General features: G+C 44.6%; 2 protein-coding genes across 8 annotated transcripts in view; one reads left to right on the top strand and one right to left on the bottom strand.

Moving 5' to 3' along the window:
- Positions 1 to 3,967: 3,967 nt before the first annotated feature.
- Positions 3,968 to 8,194, bottom strand: LOC115045217 (docking protein 1-like). 5 transcript variants are annotated; one of them, XM_029504813.1, is made up of 7 exons: positions 7,924 to 8,194; positions 7,297 to 7,375; positions 6,511 to 6,644; positions 6,309 to 6,419; positions 6,132 to 6,213; positions 5,478 to 5,650; positions 3,968 to 5,384 (listed from the first exon to the last, which is right to left on the bottom strand). In XM_029504813.1, the coding sequence occupies exons 1-7, from the start codon at positions 7,990 to 7,992 to the stop codon at positions 4,533 to 4,535; spliced, it is 1,500 nt and encodes a 499-aa protein (XP_029360673.1). In that variant the 5' UTR covers positions 7,993 to 8,194; the 3' UTR covers positions 3,968 to 4,532. The 5 variants fall into 5 exon arrangements, with proteins under 5 accessions (XP_029360673.1, XP_029360681.1, XP_029360689.1 ...); XM_029504821.1 differs by having other exon boundaries at positions 6,511 to 6,641; XM_029504829.1 differs by having other exon boundaries at positions 6,144 to 6,213; positions 7,924 to 8,193.
- A 1,814-nt stretch (positions 8,195 to 10,008) lies between these two features.
- The window catches only part of glra3 (glycine receptor, alpha 3), a 28,505-nt gene continuing 18,505 nt past the window's right edge, over positions 10,009 to 20,008 (top strand). For all 3 annotated transcript variants that reach the window (XM_029505583.1, XM_029505565.1, XM_029505574.1), the window contains exons 1-3: positions 10,009 to 10,321; positions 16,208 to 16,338; positions 18,988 to 19,055. In XM_029505583.1, the coding sequence (XP_029361443.1) occupies positions 10,242 to 10,321; positions 16,208 to 16,338; positions 18,988 to 19,055 (279 nt within the window). In that variant the 5' untranslated portion in view covers positions 10,009 to 10,241. The remainder of the gene's footprint in view (positions 10,322 to 16,207; positions 16,339 to 18,987; positions 19,056 to 20,008) is intronic.

The following is a 20,008-nucleotide window of genomic DNA, read 5'->3' as shown; positions in this document are numbered from 1 at the left end:
AACAAAACAAAACAGAGGAATGTCTGTTTTTAATATGATGACCCACCTTTGGGTCTGGGTCAGTCGTGATCTGCTACACTGCTGAGAGCGGGTCACATGACACACAGCAGCCAACAATCTGCAGTAGACATGGGGAGGCGGTGGGCGGGGGGAGGGGGGGCGGTGAGTTCATCATTTAACAACCCCACAAACACACACACACACACACACACACACAAACACATGCACACACTCATTGACTTTCTCGGTGTTGTACGGTGGTGTCATGCTGTGTCATGTCGTTTCCACACTTTCTGATGATGTTACAGAGAAATATGAGGAAACATGCAACCCCGCCCCATTCCAGGTGCAGAAGGGCAGGTTTGCTCCCCTGCCCTTTTCCCTCCTCTCTCATCCCCTCCCTCTGCCACCACCTCCTCTGTGACCTCATTTGGAGCCCAGCTTCAGTTGCTGTCCAACTGAGTCAGATTAAATGTAATGTTCATTAGTTAATAAGTGTTGATTGAATAATGATAATGTGTTGAACAGCTGCTGACACAGGGACACCCCCCCTCGCCCCCCGCCCAACGCCCTTGTTTGTATAAACTTGTATTGTCCTCAGACACAGCACATCTTAAGAGCACAAAGTCTTTAAACGTGTGTCCTGTTTTTTCTCACACGTTCCTATCAGTACAGTTTGTGTCTATTTAATGTTCAGGGGTAATCGGGTTAAATCACTTTTACATTTTCATATAGGTGTTCTGTATTTCAGTGGTTACACACATACACACACACACACACACACACACACACGTTTCTGTGGCCATCAGGTAGAGCTGTGTTGCTTTGTTGTCGCCTTGTCTTTTTGTGTGAGGTGGTGGAGCAGATGAGGGAGGTGGGGGTCACCTGGATCTGTGGGGGCAGTTACTGGGAACATGGTCTGATGAAACCAGGTTGGATTGAACTGGGTCTGTTGATCTGTCACCAGCAGCAGGGATGTTGTCTCTGCGTAATCGTGTTGAGCTGAGTGTGAACAGAGAAGAAGAGATTTCAAGGTGAGATGAGCTGGAGGAGGTGGTGACACAATGAAACTGCAACAGACACACACACGCACACAGACACACATCCCTCTGAGCCGTGATTCTTTGCTCTTTATTTCCAAAAAGCTTGTGTCACCGACACTGTTTTGCTGTTATGTGACTGAGAGTGTTGTTCTCTTGTTGTGGTCCAGTGCGAGGCGCTGCCACATCAACTCTGCACAGATATACATATATGTGAAACCATCAAGGTGAGCGGCCAGGGATCCGCTTTCCTATTGGTGGTGGAGTCTGGAGGAGGCAGGTCATTCCTGCTGAGACTCTGCTTCTCACCGAAGCTGCAGTTACACACATGATGACATCAGAGGTCATGTGTCTCCACAGCGTGACTTTATTGGCTGATTTCAAGGTTTCAACAACACACAAAAACTTCTTCAGGACAGCAGGAGCCAGGAGCCTCTAACCTCAGACCTCAAACCTCCACAGATACTCTCTTAACTGGTTAGTGATTTGGATCAATTTAAGTTCTTCATCACCATCAGACAATCTCAGTTATCATGGTTATTACAACAAACAGTCACACAATTTGCTGCGGTCACACAGGAATCAAACTCAGCTCTCCTGTTGCACCTCACCTCCTGAGCAGGGGTTTTCTACTTTATAATTTTTCACTTCTCCTTTCACGTTTCTGGGCATCATGACGACCAATAGATGTTGCCTAGCAACAAAACCTTACAATGATGTCATGCTGACAGCACATTTAAACATTCCTCCTTGTTGTTTAAATGCAGCAGATTTTAACCATGAGGGTTTATGGGGTGGTCCTCCTCCAGCATGGTGTCCTGTAGGGGTAGGGGAGGGGTGTGGGAGCGGGGGTGGGGGGGGCCTTGGCTGCTCATAGTATTTTTACAGTATTCTATCATTTCATTGCCTGACGATGAACGTCTGTGTTTTTAACCTCTGACTAAAGAAAATACTTTGTGCACTTATTGACCATTGTGACTCTGTCTGTCCCTTGCCTCCCCATCCGTCCCAACCCTCCACCCCCCACCCACCCTCCCATGCTCCCTCCTCCAGCTCCAACTCCCCTTCCTGTGGGCCTGTGTATAGTCTTGCAGTTTGGTTATAACCTGAATTATCAAGATGAAAGTGAATGAAATTTAAAGTAAAAAAAAAAAAAAAAAGACTAATTGTTGTTTGTGGCATGGTTTTTGCATCAATGGTCATAATTTAACCATTAAAAGTAAAGAAAATTCTTCTGCTCCGTCTCTCTCTCTCTCTCTCTCTCTGTTGCCCTAATGCTAATGGTAATGCTAATACTAAACTAGCTTGTGTTCACACTGGAGCCATGCGTTACAGAGTGCAGTTTCAGTCTGTACTTCGTTGTTTTCTGTGCTGCCGTTGGTTTTTTGCACATTAGATGTATACTATGTAAGTAAAGAATATTTCACAGATGAAAACAATGTACTTTCCAAAGAATTAAAACAACAACAATAACAAAGCCCAACATCACATGGCAAATGTATACCAACGGAGACAATAAAATTAAAACAAAATGTATTTTTTATTTTCAAAGATCTTCAGCTCTAAGGGGCAGTGCTGAGAAGGTTGGGTCAGGAAGAGGTCTACAGACACCAGCTGATGATCTGAGAAACCTACAGGAGTGATCTTTGCTCCGGCTAGTCTATTGTTGTGAGTTTGGTTGATGTAGATTCTGTCTATTCTGGCTGCCATTACCTCTCCATCATTGACCCTCACCCACGTGTACTGTTTGAGCGCAGGGTGAAACCTCATCCACACATCAGCGAGGTCACACTCCGCAGCCAGCCCGGACAGAGAGGAGGATGACGAGGGCTGAGGCTTGGCTGTGTTGCTGTCCGCTGTAGGCTGAGTGGTGCAGTTTCATTCTCTCCCAACCATAAACACAGAGCTGTTTCATTTTATCTTTGAGTTTGACACACAGTCTCAGCCTCTCAGCGCTGTTATTGCTGGCATAATCATTTATGAAAATGAATGGGGTCTCCTTGATGGTAGCCTGCACTATCAGGATTCTACCCTTCTCTACCTCAAAGGTTGTCGGATCTACTACATGGACGGCTACCTACACTGAGGTAAGTTCCATCCTCCACTCTGCCTCATTATCCCTGGTACTATGAGTGTCTTGGAAGAAAAGTATATCTATACTCTTAGCCTTGCTGAGTTCTGTTATCATGGCTCACTTTACCTTATCCCTCCCACCACTGATTTTTAGTGATGCTATTTTGATTTTATCGGTATAGGACATAAAGAAAAGAACAAAACCAGCACAGTGAACTCCCTCCAAGACCAGATCACCTGTAGAGCTACACTCATTGGCTGCTTGCTTGTTTTTGTTTTTTTTTAAGACATTTGCCCCTGCTTGCTTTTACTTAGTCGGGTCAGTATTTTTTTAAGTCTGAATGTTTTTTGGTTGGCAAACCGTTGTCTACCTGGGAGTTTTTAAAGCTTTTGCAGAACATTAAATATTCTGTGTCAGGGAAGAAGTCACTAACTTCCATTAGTGGCTTTTGCAAAAAGTCTCATCAAGTAAGCAGTCAATTTCAGCTGCTGATCCTGAATCCCAGGGTCAGAGCAGACATGAGGTCAGAAAGCAGTTGGGATTTCTGGTTGCATCAGCTCCGTTTTGGAGGTTATTTATTATTTTCCATGTATATGCTAAGTTAATTTTATTGTCCTCAAGAAAATCATTGAAGTATGCCTTTTTCATACTTCATATTTCATAGAGAGCAGGATACTGGCCCACCACAGAGATTTGTGACCCCTTGTAGTTACATGTCATTGTCCCCACAGTGTGATAAAGGCACAAACAAGTAAACACAGAAACACCCAATTAAAACAACTAAGTAAACACTCATACTCACACACACACACACACACACACACAAAATTAAAAAGACAAAAACAGTTTTTATTGTTATTTTTTATTTTCTTCCCATGCTGAATGTGAAATATCTGACACACACACAGACATAGAAGGTCAGGGTTACACACAGTACAGACACACAAACGCTGAACAACCACAGACATATTAATTCTTTTAACATGAAATAATTAACTCTGTATTGTCATCAATACTAAACGACGACTGATCATTGGCTGTCTCTCTGCTCATCACTGAACTCCTGGGTTCTCCAGCATTAGTTCAGATATGACATGAATTGGGAATGAAACAACCTAACAATGGATATGACAATGGATCTATTAGCTGGCACTAGTTAGTTAAAATGTAACTTAAGGTTAAAGAAACCAGCTAGCATCAGTAATGAAATGACAAGACAACAATACTAATGAAAGGACATGGCTAGCTCGCTTTAATTAGCAAAAATACCCCTAATCCTAAAGTATAACTTAAGGCTTTAAACCCAAGCTAGCCAACATTAGCATTCATCCATCTTTGACACTGGGAAGTGTATCAATGTGGTAGGGGGTTGTGGGGTGTGTGTGGGTGGAGGGGGGGAGATCATTTTCATTTCCAATCTATATGATGCCCAAGTTTTCATAGATGACATCATCAGGACATTGGCCTGAGTCCACCGGGGTTGTGTTTCCACCAACAGAACTTGGGGGTGTGGGGCAGGATGGGGTGGAGTTTGGAGATTTGGAGCGACCAGGTGATGAACCTGGCTTAGAGACCTGAGCATACAGGTGTGCGAAGGGGTCGAGCTTCCTGTCACTTCTGGGGGTCTCCTTTTGGTCCTGGCTCTCCGGCTCAGTGTAGATTGGCTCGTCTTGCGTGGTCTGAATGGGGGCACGTGTGGCACTGCGTGGACTGAGCTTGTCATATACCTCTGAGTACACTGAGTCTGGGCGTTGGGTGTTAGGGCCAGGCTGAAGAGGGACGGGTGGTTTCAGAGGAAGCACGCTTGCAGGATCTATGTACTGAGCTGTGGAGAGCTTTGGTGCAGACTGGATGCAGTCAGCTGGGTTAGCGTAGACAATGTCTGATTGGTTGCTGTGACAGCCTCCAGAGGGGCTGTCCAGTTCAGGGACCAGAGGGAGGGGCATAAGGGTGATGGGAGGTGGCTGTGAGTGAACGCTCCGCTTTTCGAAAAGAATGGGAGACTTCCTGTCCTCCATCCTCAAGCCGCCACCCAGAAAATCAGCTACTCCGACCGCATCAGGCAACTTGAGTACTGGAGAGTGAGAACAGGGACTTGCTCCCTTAATTTTCTTTGCCACCTGCTCATGGTTACTTGGAGAGCCTTTGAATGTCTTCCGCTTGATGGTGCTCTGTATCAGGGAGAATATTTTCTCAGCTTGCTCTGTCTCAAAGGTGAACGTTCCAGGACCAGAGTCACAGCGTCTTCCTGCTTCAATGGTTAAAGTCACCTGATTAGGAAACAGACAGGATCATGTGACCAGCACAGCTCTCCTGTGACCACAACACCTAAGTGCAAGCAGTTAAAGCCAGGGGAAACTTACCTGATCTCTCCCATAACGGCGCAACAGCTCATACGGCCATTCTTTAACATTGCTCTTTTTTTGTGACTCTCTCAGCAGTAGTGCCTCTCGTCCCACCTGCAGCCAGTATGAGCCCTGTAGGCCGCAACGGACGGCTGCCTCAGTCCTCTGAACCACCACCCAGAACTCAGAGGCTGAACACAAGGAGAGAGACTCAGCATCATCTTAGATGATCAATAACGGCTCAGATGCAGGTGCCATGACACTGACATACAATGTAAACATTTTAAAGCCCCTACGGTGTAAAGTTAGAAGGTTGATCAGTCAGCCAATCAGTTCCTCTCCTCCGATTGGTTGACTGAGAGAATTTCCTCTCTGTACACCACTGCAATGTGTATGAAATGAATAACAAATGCCTTGCCATAGAACGGCTGAGCAGCAAACTATCCATTACTTTTGCTTCCCTAAAAAAGTGTTATAATTCCTGCACCATTCACTTGATTTGGATGTAAATACACTCAAATTAAAGCTGAAAGTCTGCACTTAAAGCACATCTTGATTGTTTCATTTCAAATCCATTGTGATGGTGTTCAGAGCGGCTAAAAATAGTTTCAGTGCATTTATGGACCTGACTGTATGAACCTATAATATAAGATATGGACAGACAGGAGTCACCTGAAGGACTACCTTGTTCTGCAGAGGCATAGATCTGGTTCTCCTCCATGTGGAGCTCACTGGATCCTGAGCTGCCTCCTCTCTGACACAGGAGAGCATAGCTGTCATTACATCAGCACCAGGCTCTGGATGCAAGCTGTGCCTGTTGCAACAGGTGAGTCTCCCTTTCCCTCTCACCTGAAACGTGCTGCGACACAGTTTCTCCACCCAGTCCATGCAGTCATCCTTAAGCGCAGCGAACACCATGGTCCTGTCACGAGTCTCCACACAGAAGGCTGCCATGTTGTCCTGCAGCACAGGACACAGCGTGCGCTTTAGAAACGGCGCAGCTTCAAACATACACAGCTTATCAGGACCAGTCCAGACCAGACCAGCTCACCATAGGACAGGCCTCAGCGTTTGGGGGGAGTCTGAGAATGCTGATGAGCTCTGAGAGAGGGACCACCTTCATCTTCCTGTCCCCCAGAGGCTGGTGGTGTCTTCTGACCCCAGTGCCATGTTCCCGCCCACCTGCTTGAGGGTACATGACAGACAGAGACACAAACATAAACACACACACGCACACACGCAGAGAGACTGGCTTTCCAGCTTCATAGGTCACTCCCCCCAGACACACACATGCAGTCGGAGACGTGTAACCCTGAGAACACAGCTTCGGGGGCGGGGGAGCATCATCAGAAGGGGAGGAGGGATGAAGGATGAGAAGCATCTGATCAGGTCTCATCCAGGTGTTCATTCAGTCACACACACACTTTCATATAAAACTAAATTAAAATATATATTTTTTTACATTGACATTTTGCTGACCATCATCATCATTGATTGATTGATTGATTGATTGATTGATTGATTCACAGAGACCAGACTATCCTAGTTCAAAGGCTCCTTTAAGTGTGTCCCTCTTTACCCGGTCCTAGATATCACATGAGTCACTGCTCTGGTAATAAACTGTTCACTCATTGAACAAACACTGATCATCCTGTTCGTGTGAACTTTATGTTTTGCCCTGAAAACACCTTGTTTCTGTGGCAACAGAATCTGCATCAGAGGCATGAACTGCTTCTTTAAATCTATGATCACCGCATGATCTGGTGCTAGATCAGACACTGGATCGTAGACTGGATCTGACACAAGATCAGACAACAGATCACACACAGTACTGTACCTCCCACATCCTGGATCTCCAGTCGTCCCACGGCACTGTTGCTGGGGGGGGACAGACACAGCCACACTTGTTTCCATTTCTGGAGGAGGACAAAGAAACTCATAACAACAGCTCAGGAAAGACGTCGGATACTGAGTTTGACAGTATGAACACACATATGAGAATAACATCCTACACACGTCTGTGTGTGTCTCACATTACAGCAGGTTCAATCCAAGCTCAGTTCAGGTGCCACCATCTAATCCCTGGTCTCCTCAGTGTCCTGACACACCTGACTGACTGTCAGCTTACCTTTACCTGACTTTTAGCTTCATGTTAGCCAACGTGGCTGACTCTTAGCTAACTGTTAGCTTACTGTCCTCCTGTTACTTGACTGCATGTTAGATGACTGTTACCTGCCTGCTAAGGTTTAGCTCTGACCCAGGCAGTAGGTGTTCTCTTGCAGTAGCATTGTTGTCTGTCAGTGTGCGCAGGAATGTGGTGGTGAACAGGCTGTGTTTCAACATGCAGACTTGTTAAGTTTCCAACACTATCATGTGACCCTGACAGCGTCTCTTTTCTCAGCTGCTTTTACCGTCTGGTTCAAATCTTCCCCTGAATTTAAGAACTTTGACACTGTGTACTCACTTTGCCAGGTTTGTGTGGCTGGAGGTAAACCTCCCCTGCTTTTGAGCAAGAGTCCATCTGGGAATCCATCTCCCTACTTGTTCAGTACAAAAATCCACCTCAGCGCTGGTCCAATATACAATCTACCTCAGTGCTGGTCCAAGATAAAATCCACCTAAGTGCAGGTCCTGGACAAAATTGACCTCAGTGCTGTTCCAGGACGAAATCCACCTCCCTGCTAGACCAGGAGATTATCAAACTCTGCGTATTTGATTTTTCTTTCCCTCCCTCCTCTAGTGCGTTGAGACATGCCCACAGAGATCCCACTGAAATACGATCCCTACCTGAGGCACAAACAGTTAGATGAGTCATGAGGGGCGGAGGTCAAGACTAAATCTACAAGATGACGTGAAACACTTCCCATCTGACCCAGGAGGGGACTTTGAGGAAAAAGGAACCAGAGGATTTAACCTTGTTGTGATCAACCTGTTCACACTGGAGGGAACAGTAACAACATCTGAAGCCACATCTGGATGCCGCTCTTCTGTGTTTCTGAAATATCACTGTAGTTACTCTGGACACAGTCAGATCTCCACCTCAAACCCGCTGTATGTCCATCTCTCACTGGCTTTTCCTGTAGTTTTCCAGTTCGTAACTGGACTCAGTGTTATTGGAGGTTTAGTGATAGGGACCCAAAGGCCCAGTGGACAAGATGAGGAACAGGGCCAGGGGAAGTACTGGGGCACAGCTCAAAGATGTGACAGATCAACAGGAAAATTTGTAAGGAGGACAATGCTCATGCTTCCACTCACTGAAGACAGATTATTCCAGCGAGCAGGTAAACACAGTACAGTTCTTAACTACCTGAAGAAGAGCAGTCCAACAGGTCAGATACTGAGTTAGACAGTATGAACATCCTTTGGGGCTGTAGGGTTCACTGACCATTATCGCGCTGCTGCAGAATCAACTGGACTGCAGGAAGCTGATCAGAATGATCAACCAGGGTTCCTCCCCCTGACAGGTGAGACATTCTGCTGCCATTATTTGGGACAGTCATTGTTGGAGAAAAACAAAGTCCTCCTGATGTCCGCACCAAAGGAAACTATCAATACCGAGCCAACTGAACCTCCTTGCTCTGCTAGTTTAGTTCAATCATCTGGAATAAGAGATCCAGCGCTGCTCCTAGGGCTTTTTCAGAATTACTCCGGTTCCACTATATATTTTTTTTCCCCCATGGCGGGGGCCTAGTCATTACTAGTCACCAATTCACCTAGACATGTTCAGGTGCCCCCACCGGGAATCAAACCCGTGACCTTCTTATTACAGGGGTGATGTTGACCACTAAAATTGGTAGATCCGCAACCTCCATCTGTATTTTTCATTTAGATCCCAGTTCACATACAGGTGCAATATTAAATATGATTTATATATCTCCACCCCCAGACCTCCTGGAGTTTCAGTGTGTTTATTGTGACCATATAATATATGTTTTGTACAGACTAGAAACTAGACCGGACCCTCAACCTCAACCCCCAGCGAAGTAAACAAGAGCTGATCCTCAGTCTGTCTGTGATCCTGTTGGTTCCCTCAGTTTTACAGTGAGGATCCAGACCAGGTCCCAGAAAGAGCATCACTATGTTCTTTACATGTGAGAGCCACAAGATGGCGGCAGGTGCTCAGTGTGAGAGACCCCGGACAGAGGCCACACTCTCTCACTGCCTCCTCAAATGACTATAAAGTCAGGGGAACTGCAGCTCTCGGTTCCTGGTTCGGGTCCAGATGTTGCCGGTTCAAACACAGCCTCTCGCCTTTTACCACCTCCACTTTGGCCACATGTGGCAGACTGTCATCGACCTCGGCTTGTCCACAGGCAGGAACAGCAGCCACATGGGCCCCTGTGATACTGCCCAACGGAGCAGAATGACAAGGAGAGCACGAAACAGATGGAGCGAGAGCTCAACACGAGCAGGATGGGTAATTATGCATGGAGGGAGACCCAGCTCACTGAACTTTTCAGCTGAAATGTAACTCAGCTGGAGGACAGCAGGGCGCTACAGCTGATTGGCTGAGCCGGCTGTCAGTCGTGTCGGCGGGGGCAGGGCAGACCCAGCCGAGCTGACTCCGGCGGCCGCACTCACCGATTCACCGACAATGCCCCCGCTGCGGCGGGTCCCGGTCCCCGGTCCCGGTCCTGGTCCTGGTCTTTCGGATTAGCGGGACTGCCTGACTCCGGAGGGTCAAGGATGCGTGTGACCGCGTGACCGCAGCCGGAGCACCGACGCTGTGTTGCGCCTCAGAGTTGGAAAAAGTAGCGCAGGTTTGCGAGCTCCTGGAGAGAGATGACGGAGAGGATGATGCTGATGAGGAGGCTCTCTGTGACGGCCTTTTTCCTTGCTTGGAAACTTGTGCTGTTACTCAGGTAAGGGCGGTTTTCAGGCTACCATCTCCTCCTCAGCTGCACAGGTGCATCATGGGTCAGCAGCCACAGGTGCTGGACACGTGATGATGTTTACAATATGAGGAATTGTTGGGAACACGTGACAGATTATTATTATTATTTCTTCTTAAGCAGAATATCCATTCAAATTGCAGTGGTGTGGGCAATGATGAGGTGACTGAATATTCTTAACTATCACAGTAGTTCCATTTAATTTGTTGAGGAAAGAAAAATATGTAATATTACTTGAACTAACACAACATCTTTATCCTGTTGTTGTTCAGGTCCGACTGTAGTTTACACATTCACACCTTTTTAAAAAAGTCTCCATGTATTCAGCTAATTGTTTTTGACTATTTTCACTGTAAAAGGAGAGAGAAGCTTACAAAACAAGGACTAACATTAAATAATTTTTTAGACAAAAACTATGTTAACCACAATAACATGAATAAACTCTTAATTTTAAGGAGAAACAACTAGCTGTGGAATGTAAAGGGTTAAAGATGATGATGGTGGTGGTGGTGGTGGTGCTGGTGGGCGGAGAAGATGATGGTAATAATAAAGTTAATAACCTGATGTGTGACTGGTGGATTAAAACATCCACTGTAAACAAAAAGTGAATGATCTGGACCAGAGTCAGGTCAAGGAATGCAGAATTGGGATGAGGGATCAGGATCAGGATCAGGATCAGGACCAGGTGTGAAGGCTACTCTCTGACAGTCAGATGATGACCACCCGCCCCAGGTTTGTGGTTGTGAATTGAGGTTGACTCCAGGAAGTGGAGTGGGGCAAGTCGTCTCCTCCTTATTCCTTTTTTTTTTTCATGGCACAGCGTCCTGCAGGAAGTCATGCATGTCTTCAGTCTTTGACAGAAGCTCCAGAATGAAGCTCAGATCATTAAATCTTCTTAAAGGCTAAGGGACAGATTCAAACAGGCCCATGATCTGGCTCACCGAGCTGGACCAGACTTGGTCTTCGGTCTCAGAGCGTAGCAGCTCCATCTACATTATAGTCTGCAGCTGTTTGCCAGCAGATGTTCAGTGAAGTTTATATAACCACTGACATCATCATACCACACTCTTGTCTGTGTGTGTGTGTGTGTGTGTGTGTGTGTGTGTGTATTGCCTCCATGCGTCAGGAGGTTACAGTCTTCTAACAAAGCTGTATTTAGTCATGTGTTGCTGTTGTTGGACGTGTGTAGTTGAACCATGTTCATGCCACAGGGAGAGTCATGTCTCTACATTGGATACTCCTGTTGGCCCCAGTGGGTGATGTCACAGCCAATCAGATCATTTCATACGGAGGCCTAGCTTTCAGCTGCTTGTACAGCCAGAGTCTCTTGGATCAATCCTGTATTTTTCTGATCTCAGAATGAGGAGCACCCAGGTGTAACTCCTGTCCTTCTTCCAACTCCTCTCCTGACATTGATGCCTCTCTACCCCATGTTGGCTCCTCCCTTATGTCTGAAACTGACCTCCTTCAGAGTCCTCCTTTCGCTGGACTCCTCCCATACCCTGATCCCTCCCCTAAAATCATTCTTCAGCAGGAACAAATGCAGCAAAACCAGTGAGGCAGTGACACACACATTGACAAACACAAATGCACTCTCTGACATGAACTTTGTGTGTTTTGTTTTGTTTATTCACTGATTCACCGATTCAGAGAATTGAAACCACAGTTAAGTGCTGCTCTGCCTGGCTGTGTATGTTTGGGGGCAGGCAGTTAATGGACATTTGGCTAAAGGAAGTAGTTGACCCCATCACTGTCACAGCACTGAGTTGTCCTAGGCTGCAATGCCAAAAATACCCCAGGGCTGCCTGGGCAATGTAGTGTTTCAGATTTTTGTGTTAATTCAGCAGCTAATTAGTCTGAACCGCTACAGGAGCTGCAGACCAATATCAGGCCCATAGAACAAGATCAGTTTGTTACCGTCAGAGAGGAGGAGATCTGAGTCACTCTGAGGTCAGAGGTCACAGTGAAACATTAGTGATACTGGTGTGGTCCTGGTGTGTCCCCTGTTTGGCCTGTGTGGTTCTGGTGTTATTCTGATTTGGTTCTGGTTTGGTCCTGATTTGGTTCTGGTTTGGTCCTGTCTTGGTCAACTCTGACTTGAAATAAAAAAAAATTATTGAAATAGAACCAAATCATATCAGAGTTACGCCAAGGCAGTCTAAATATAGAGCAGGTCTAGTCCAAACTCTTGGTTCTGGAGCATGAGTGAGAGTGGTCCATGTTTTTAGTGACAGTGTCCAGGAGTGTCAGGCAGTCATCTTCCACCCCTCGTTGTGCTTTATTGGCAGTGGCAGAGCCAGAAAAATTTCTGTGGGGTTGCCAGGATGATTATGTGATCATTTTGGGGTGGCAATGTCTCACTATAAAATATAGGGGTATTTAGGGCACCTAAACCGCACATACCATACTTTGAGAACCGTTGCAATAGAGAAAGAAAAGTCAAATCAAGTCAGATACAAATTAGATTACAAAGTGCATACAAAGGTTAAATACTTAGGCAGAAAATATGAAACCTTTAAGTACAACTCTCTTAAAACTACACATGAATGGAGGGATTCTCTCTGACAGATAAAATATCTCATCATTCATCTCACAACAGCTGTATTTTGCGATTGTTGTGGTTTGCACTAAAGCGATTTACAAAGTCTTCCATGTCCAGGGACTTTGCTCACCTGGACTCCACACTCAAAATACCCAGATTGCTCAGTCTGTCATCATCAATGGTGGAATGTATGTCTTTACCAGCTTCAGTTTGGAAAAGCTGCGTTCACAGAAGAAATGCTTACAGGTATTGCAATGACGATTTTACACAATCGGAAGAGCTCATGCAATACCTCTTTAAGAGGTTCAATCATTTTCCTGAGCTCGACTTTAATCTGTAGGACTCTTTTCATTTGGTGCACCTCATGTCTGAGGTCGTCTATGTTACATTCATAAATAGAAGGGAATGATAATAGAGACTACTCTATTAGGATTCACCTTGGTGCATGTCACCAAAAGGCCAATGAACTGCAGGTCAGTTTGAGCGAGCAGGCCCTTTGCATTGCGCTCCTATCTCCATGATTTTCTGCTGCAACTTCCTCAAGGGCACGTGTAAGGGCAGGTAGTCTTTCAAGTATAGTACGACAAGCCGTATGTCGGCAAACCCACCTTGTGTCGCTTAACCGTTGAAGCTCTCTGGGTGCCCCAGCATACATTTCTTTCTGTGTGTTAAGCCACTTGGTGTGAAAATAAGAGCCAGACGTAAATGCATATATTCTCTGCAAAAAAGCCATGAGCTTGTGGGGCTGTTTTGATTCTGTCAACAATAACCAGAAACTGGCGTACATCACTTTCCATGCAAAGGTTGTGATCTATAAAAAACAAGCTTGACGGGAGAACGTGTGTACCTCCAAGAAAAATCTTACCCATGGATTTTGGGCATATGTACACTTTTATTAACGATCCTATGCACAGATTTATAAATGATGCCCCTGTTCCTCATTTTTTATGTCTTTAGCTTCATCTGCCATTACAGCAAAACAACACCACTTTCCTTGACCTCATGGACCTAATGGAAGAAATGCTAATGTATCCAAAATCTCATTCTCCATTTGATTGCTGGTGTATTTTGCATTGCAAGGCACTGTCAGTTTCTTTTTTACAACTGAGTCATGGTTACCAATTACTTCCAACATAGCCCAGAAATTTCCCCTGTTGTCTGCATCGCTTGTTTCCCTGTGACCCCTTTGTGACATATTTTGGGTTGCAGTTAAAAGCAAGACTTCAGCTACAGTTTCGATTTAGGTACAACTTTCCTGTATCTGCTTACTGAGTTCTTTGGTTAGGGTACTAACACTAAGATGCATTTTCTTTTTCTCCTCACTCAAACTCCTTCCAGGCCATCATTGAATTTATGTGAGCCTCTCCTTTTACATGTAAAGGCAATCCTCCATCTTTCTACGTAGCTTTTTTTCCAGTTCTTGTACTCCAACACTCAAGTAAACGCTGACTCTGTGTTTGGGAGGCCAAAATGCCTGCAGGCATTGCAGTGTTGGCTCTGCGAGTATTCGAGCCATGGGTGTTTATGGTACCATGAAGCATGAAACTTTCATCCTGAAATGGGCCACATTACAGTGAATTTTTGGGGGTGTTGCTCAAGGTCAGGGCTCAGGGGTCAGCCATCCAACTCTCCTGTAGGTAGTTATGTATATCTCCCTTTTCATAGGGAAGTACAGTGGCGTACCGGGCCTGACCGGACAAACACGTTGGTGGGAGTCCTGTGAGATTCCGAAAAACGCTTTATCACAATGACTTGTGACATTGAAAGAATCTTTCAACAGTTTCATGTGAAACAAGAAGCCCAGGATTACTTACATGTCCTATGGTGGGAGGGCGGCAATGTGGAAACCACACCCTTATTTTACAGGATGTTTTGAACTGCTTCGTCTCCTGGCTGTGCCTCACACATCTGGTGGCACAAAGGCAAGGTCAATTCAATGAAGCCACCATACGCTTGATACAGAGAAACTTCTGCGTAGACGATCGACTAACAAGTATCAACTCTGAGCAGGAAGCCATCTAGCTTATCAAGCAATCGAGGAAACTTTGCTCCCTGGACAAGTTAAGGTTCCATAAGTTTTGTTTCCAATAAGGAGAGGGTGATGGCCTCCATCCCAGAAGAAGAACATGTCACAGATAAAGATCAAAAAATTGTTTTCAGCTTGCCTCATATCGGAAAGAGCGCTCAGCATAGAGTGGCACATCACTTCCAACTCATTCAAGTTCATTGTCCAGGTGACCACCAACCCACTTAGACGAAGACATGGGCTCTCTACAGTCGTCTCCATATATGATCCATTAGGCTTCATGGACCCATCTGGAAGGTTCCAGATGGGTGCCCTCCCTTGAGCCTCGTTCTGCCTTCCTTAAAGGAAGTTTTTCCTTGCACCTGCTGCCAAGTTCTTGCTCTTGAGTCAAGTTTGTGCCTTGATGTAATTTTGTTATGATTTGGTACTATATAAATAAATTTGATTTGATTGACCTCAGACACCAGAGTCCTGTCCCTGGCATTCATGCAACTAATGCAACAGCAGCAGTTGCAGCAGCAGATGCAGTTGCCACAGCAGAAGCCATTGCAGTGGCGGCAGTTGCAGCAGATTAAAGCTCAGTAGACCGCTCCTTTATAGGCACAGACGTGGTGGTTCCAGATTAAACGCTCATCCATTATTGATGAGCTGTGGATGTTACGCTACATCTCTGCTCTCTTAAAACATGGAAGAACAATAGGAGAGGATGAACAGAGTACAGGGTGTGTGCGTGTGTGCAGTTTAAGCAGCTTAGCAGCTGAGTTAAAATGCTCTGAGCTGACCACTCTGGAGTGGGACTGTAAGTTGAACCGTTTAGAGGCAGACATTCTCATGACTTCCCCCTTTGGAAGTCATGAGAAGGTAGTTCTGTGGTGATCTGGGGATTGTTGCTGATGATGCAATAAACTTCATCACAGCCCAGACATGTCAGTTCCTCTGAATATTTGAGCGCCACTCTTGGACCCAGTTTGACGGGCAGGAGACATGGTGCTGGTGGTGAAGCACTAATAAATATCCATCCACCCATCTTCATCCGCTTATCCGCAGTTGGGTCGCAGAGACTAATAAACATAATGTTTTATTTAATCTTACCATGAAAGTTTTAGCAGCAACTACTGGCAAAGATGGCACTCCAGGGTCAGAGGTTACACTCACATTATTAGGCTCACGTTGCAGAGTTCACGTCCAGGTTCAGTTCAGATTAGGTGAGAAGGTAGAGCTACAGGCTGACAGATGTCAGAGCCCCCTCTCCTCCCTCACTGTGTGATCTGTTGTGTCTCTGTGACAGCATGGGTCAGTGTAAAGAGGTGGACAGTCCTGCCAGGGCCCGACAGGCCCCCATGTCTCCATCTGACTTCCTGGACAAACTAATGGGGAGGACGTCTGGATATGATGCCAGGATACGACCCAACTTCAAAGGTGAGTCCGTGTGTGTGTGTGTGTGCGCGCACTTATATTTGCCACTTTGTTGGCCCAAAGGCAAAGGAGCGTACCAACAGTGATGGTTCCCAAAATGGTGGGCTCCACATCCAATTTTATTTATTCTTGCTTGGAAGCCTCTCTTGATATGCCTATTGATTTTTTTCACTTGGCCCACGAGAGTACAAAACCTGGTTATGTTTGCTCACGAGCATCCCCTAAAGTTAGGACCATAGATTTGCTGCTCATACGTATTTCTGGAGATTTGTGGAAAATGTAGTTAATGAGAGATGCAGAATAAGACACCTTTCATGGATTTCTTCACGTTTTCAAAGAAAGACCTGTCAATAATAGGTAAGTTTTATTCATTTCAGTTTCACATTTCAACATTAAATCTGCCTTTTTTGGTAAATGGCTTGGTGCAAATACTGCTAAACAAAATCCAACGTCAGCAGTTTGTAATAGTGTATATTTAATGTAAGCACATTGAATAAAATGCTGTTTTACACCAACAGCTAGCTAGCTGTTATTAGCAACAGAGCACTACTTGCTCAATAGGAAATCCACAGTATTTGTCAATGCTAATATTAGCTAACTAGCTAAATACGGAGTCCGACTGTCAGAAGATTGATGAGCTTAGGGGATCTGTATGTTACATTGGTAGCTAACAATGTAATAATGGCAGCTGATGTTAACTGCACTAAAGACTAACTAGCACATAACTAATATTAGCTAGTTAGTGATTGGTTGCTGTGGCATGAACATCTATAGCTAGGGATTTCTTCAGTGCACCTGCTTACAATTAAATAAATGAAAATATGTATTTAGAAATATATATTTACTGAACATCTACACTGTATAAAGAAATGTCAGTGTAAGGGAAGTTTCAGAGACATGAGTGAGATCATTGAAAAATTATATTCAACCAAATATGTGAGAAAAGGAAACATTAAACACTGGTGTAGTAAATAATATGTACATATTACTGTTTATTACTTAGCGAGACAAAAGTAAGTCGAGCACCGATCTGGTGTTGTGTTGGATACAGCGATACAACAAGACTCAACCCCCACCCCCATGTGGTCCACTTAGTCTATGGTGTATTCCCCATAATTTTCCTTTGAGGGGAAATGCGTCTGGGTTCTTATGGGTTAAAAGTAATTTAATTGCAGCTATATTCAGTTGGGCTCTTATGCAACCTGTGTTTTTGATCTCTGGCACTGACCTGAGGAATAAAGACGCCAGCACTGACCAGAAATGTTTCATAAATTCAGCAGGGAAGCCATCCAGAGCTGGAGCCTTGTCTGCAGGCATATTTTCTAATGCAGTTAATAGTTCATCAGTGGTCAGCGGGGGATCCAAGAAATTTCTTTGTTCTTCAGTCAGTTGAGGCAGATTTAGATTTTTGAGAAAGGCCTGAATGTCTTCTAGGTTTGGCTGGTTTGTTGGTGAACAAAGGTTTTGATAAAAGCTGTAAAAGATATGATTAATTTCCCCACAACGGGATAAAAACGTGTATGACCCCTCAGTTGTGAAAAATGTGTGAGAGAAAGAGTGTGCGTGTCAACAGATGTGTGAGACAGCGGATGGTTGTGTGACAGCGACATGTTAAAGAATGCATTTCCCTTTTGTGCCACGCTAGGAAGAGATCCAATCGCGACTGATGACTTTCACTGTAAGGAGGTGACACATTTGATCTGACCGTGGGAACATGGTGCTATTAGTACTTTAATGTACACATGCACATTTATGTAAACACAACAAAATGTCTGGGAGAAAGATACAATGTTATATATGATAACAACATGAAACAGTGTAAACCATGTGGGGCAACTATCACAGGCAAAAATGCCACAAACTTTTTGAAAGGTTTTTGAGAGTTTCCGCTGTTGATTTAATTGAAAGTGAACGCAGTTATTAATAGTTGATTCGTTTTTTAAAATGTTTTTTGCACCAATGGCACTGCTGCTTCTACAGTATTCAGTTTTATTAACAATGTATCAGGATACTGAGGGTCTAACTGTACACTGAAGTCACAGTTCAGTATGTAGTTCGGTTTTGAAATCATGGTTTGCTGCACAATCGGTACAGAAATATGCAAATGACTGAATTTTTCTTTTGTCTGAATTAAAGTTTCATTTGTTGATGGATTAAAATTCCTTTGTTATAAATAATTAGTGAAATAAAGGTTCCTTCAATTGTGAATTAAAGATTGCTTTGTTTGTGAGTTATAGCTCTTTTATTAGTGGATTAAAGGTTTTTTCATTATGAATTAAACATTCTTTCACTGGAGCGACTGAGTGCTGGTAAAAACGCATAGCCCAATGGTGTAATTCACAGCAAGAAGGTTGTGTGTTCGATTCCTGGGCCTGGGGCATTTCTGTGTGGATTTGAATGTTTTCCCTGTATTTCCTCCTACAATCCAAAGAGGTTGATTGGTAACTCTAAATTACCAATACGAATGACTGTGAGTGGGAGTGGTTGTCTGTCTCTTTCTGTCCCTATGTGTTAGACTGGCAACCTGTGTATTCAGCCCTCACCCATTTGGCTCCTGGATCCTTTATCACCCGGAAACAGATAATATGTAGAACATGAATGAATGAATGAAACATTTTTAACCCACCTGATCATCACGTTTCTCTGCCACAGGTCCCCCGGTCAATGTTTCCTGTAACATCTTTATCAACAGCTTTGGCTCCATTGCTGAAACCACCATGGTAAGTGACTTCAGACCAAATGTAGTCGCTCTGCAATAAAAACATGAGTGGATGGAACTGGATGCGGTTGTGATTTCCATTGTCACTAAATGTTTTGAGCTTCTGCTCCCAGCAGTGGTTAGCACTATCCGCTCACACCAACAACGTCCTGTTTGTCTCCATGTAATGGTTAGTTTTCTGACTCTCTGACTGACTGACTCTTTCTGTGGGAGTCAGTAATGATTGAACATCTCTGTAATGCTTTCCTGAGCTGGTGAATAGTTAGATCTTCACAGTGACAGGTCTAAGAGCTTTCAGCCCCCCTGGGATATTCCTGATGGAGACACTCGCTCTGCGTGTGTGCGTTTGTATTTGCCTGCCAAGCATGAAATGCCATGAGACTGCCAGAATGTAAAATATTGCTTTCATTTGATATTCATTATTTACAGACCAATATGATTTTTTCATGTTTGTGTGTGAGGATGTCTGTAGTAGTCTGTGATAAGGAGCCTTGCTTTGAGTTGGCATGTGTTTCTACTGAATGGCTCGAAAGAAGAACAAGTTCTCTGACCTGAGCTACATTTTTGTCATTACTCACAAGACCACCCACTGTTACATCACCAGAAGCTCAGGGTTGCTCTCCAGACCTGGCTATAGAAATAAATTCATTGCTGGGCATTAAACTTTTCTCAGGGGGGCACAATGATTTCTCAGAGCAGTAGGATTCGTTTCATTGTTACTCATTAGATACATGAGTTCTTTCTCTTTAATGTTCATCCCAATAAAAAAGAGTTGCCAAATTTTGGAGATATGGCTGAAAAGACCTCTGCTTTCTCTCGGATACAACTGAGCTGCTGTGACTGCTCAAAAGAAGGTCTGTGGATCATCTTGAGTAACTAGGCAATGATTTCTGTAGAAAAACACTGCGATCATACTGGATCCCCATTTTCCCATTATAGAACAAACAAAGCCAT

Source organism: Echeneis naucrates, chromosome 1 (genome assembly GCF_900963305.1).
Source record: "Echeneis naucrates chromosome 1, fEcheNa1.1, whole genome shotgun sequence".
Lineage (NCBI taxonomy): Eukaryota > Metazoa > Chordata > Actinopteri > Carangiformes > Echeneidae > Echeneis > Echeneis naucrates.
The sequence above is the reverse complement of the archived record's forward strand: the minus strand, read 5'-3'. Positions and strand labels throughout refer to the sequence as shown.

Excerpts from the sequence above, each read along its gene's own strand:
- LOC115045217 (XM_029504796.1), bottom strand. The coding sequence starts at position 6,867 with ATGAACACCTGGATGAGACCTGATCAGATGCTTCTCATCCTTCATCCC. Across the intron at positions 6,420-6,510 it reads ACGCTGAGGCCTGTCCTATG|GACAACATGGCAGCCTTCTG; the intron begins GTGAGCTGGTCT and ends CCTGTGCTGCAG. Across the intron at positions 5,385-5,477 it reads GCCGTTATGGGAGAGATCAG|GTGACTTTAACCATTGAAGC; the intron begins GTAAGTTTCCCC and ends TTTCCTAATCAG.